A 1790-nucleotide genomic window follows, 5' to 3' on the forward strand; every position below is an offset into this window, starting at 1 on the left:
TAATGAACTGCCTCCGGACAAGGCTGCCGAGCGAGCTGTCGGGATTGGCAAAGAGGCGCAGCCTTCACAGATTGGTGCGTAGCCCCGGGCGCCGCAGAGAGGGAGGGCTTGCAGGGGATGGGCGGGGCTTTTCTGCCGAGGCGGGAACCTAAGTGCCATTTTGATTGGCAATTTCTGGGCTGAGATTGATTGGCATGTACTGGGCTGAGATTTGATTGGCAAGATCGGGCAAGGTTTACTCTGATTGGCCAAGCTACCAAATTTCCGCGTGGGGGTTGGCTTGCAGCAAGACAAAGGCGGGGCCAGGAGAGGAAGCGTTGTGATCCGCGCTCAGAAACGTAGTAGCCACTTGCCGGAGCTGCGGCTCTGTTGGTGAGTAATCTTGGGCGCAGGCTGCTTTTGGTGTCTGGCAGGCGGGGCGCTTGGTGCCCGGGTCTTCCCGTGTCTCATGTGGGGAAACTATTTTCCCATCGCGCGAGGCCCGGTGGTCCGTCTTTCATTAACTGGCTTTTATATCCGGGTTTCTTCTCCTGGGCCGACTTTGAGCTCGTGGGCCAATGGGAATCGCCATTCAGGACGCTCCGCCTATCAAGTCTCGTAGAGCATCCTGGGATTCGTAGTAAACCTCTCGAGATTTTCCTCACCACGCGGGAGGAGAGGCAGTATTGTGCGTTCGCTTTGTTTTCTAAGCTGTACGCCCCTCTTCCTTGTTCCGTGTCTTACCTGATCTCCTCTTTGAAGGAAGATTCCTAAGCAGCCCGTTAAGCCCACTTTGGGATAAAGGATTTAGAGAAACCCAAGGCTGAAATTACCTTTTTTCCTCTTTCAGCCCTACCTCAGCACCTCACACCATGGCAGTTCCCGAGAGCCGCCCCAACCACACTATTTATATCAACAATCTCAATGAGAAGATCAAGAAGGATGGTGAGTTCTTGGGGGAGTCCAGAATCCAGGCTTTCCCTTACGAGACGGCCCCTTTTCCATCCCTAGCGTAGCATCCACTTCTTCAGCCTTCTCCAGGCAAAATGTTAACACCTCGGCCTTTGCGCATGCCGCTTCCTTTGGCTTTAACACTCCTTCAGTTCATCTTACTCTGCCCATTAACCTGCTCATTGTTGCTCATCCTTCAGGGTTTTAGAGACCCCTCCTCCAGGAAGCCTTCCCTATTTCCTTTCCCCTCAAGTGCATGCGGCTCACTTCCTATAGGCCCTGGACTTGTCCCCCTCCTCCCCTCACAAGCCGTGATTGTTTTGGGCTGTCATAGGGCTCTCTCCACTGGTCTGTGAGCTCCATGAAGGCAGGAACTGGGACTGGCTTGGTCACTGTCATGATCTCAGTGATAAGCCCACAATGAAAGTGAAAGGAATGGTTACGATGCCTAACAGTGTACCGGGTGCTGATGTATGTCTTGATTACATTTATTTTCACAACCCTGCAGGTAGGAACTATTACTTCCATATCTCAGATTAGGAAACTGAGACTCAGGAATGATGTGACTTGCCCAAGGTCACACAGCAAATAAAAGTGGTTGAGATCACCGGTGTGGAATTCTACTGAACTCAGTTCTTGACATCAGATATACTTTTCCATTTTTTTTTCCAGCAATTTACCACTGTTATCGAACCTTGTTTTCTATATTTGAAAACTGGGCAAAATCCTAATGCCTTCTTTGCATGGATGTTGCAGGGATTAAATTAGCTAAGTCTCCATGCAGTACTTTTTATTGGTACCTAGCAGTTGGGGGCTGGATAAACGTTAGTTGTAATTATTACCTCAGTAAAATTATGGGG

The 1790-nt window shown here is 50.2% G+C and overlaps 1 protein-coding gene across 1 annotated transcript in view; it reads left to right on the plus strand.

Moving 5' to 3' along the window:
- Positions 1-250: 250 nt before the first annotated feature.
- The window catches only part of LOC105310512 (U1 small nuclear ribonucleoprotein A-like), a 3670-nt gene continuing 2130 nt past the window's right edge, over positions 251-1790 (plus strand). The window contains exons 1-2 of the mRNA XM_011386688.2: positions 251-372; positions 830-924. Coding sequence (XP_011384990.1) covers positions 852-924 — 73 coding nt within the window. The 5' untranslated portion in view covers positions 251-372; positions 830-851. The remainder of the gene's footprint in view (positions 373-829; positions 925-1790) is intronic.

The sequence above is a fragment of the Pteropus vampyrus genome, unplaced genomic scaffold, assembly GCF_000151845.1.
Source record: "Pteropus vampyrus isolate Shadow unplaced genomic scaffold, Pvam_2.0 Scaffold4971, whole genome shotgun sequence".
Taxonomy (NCBI): Eukaryota; Metazoa; Chordata; class Mammalia; order Chiroptera; family Pteropodidae; genus Pteropus; species Pteropus vampyrus.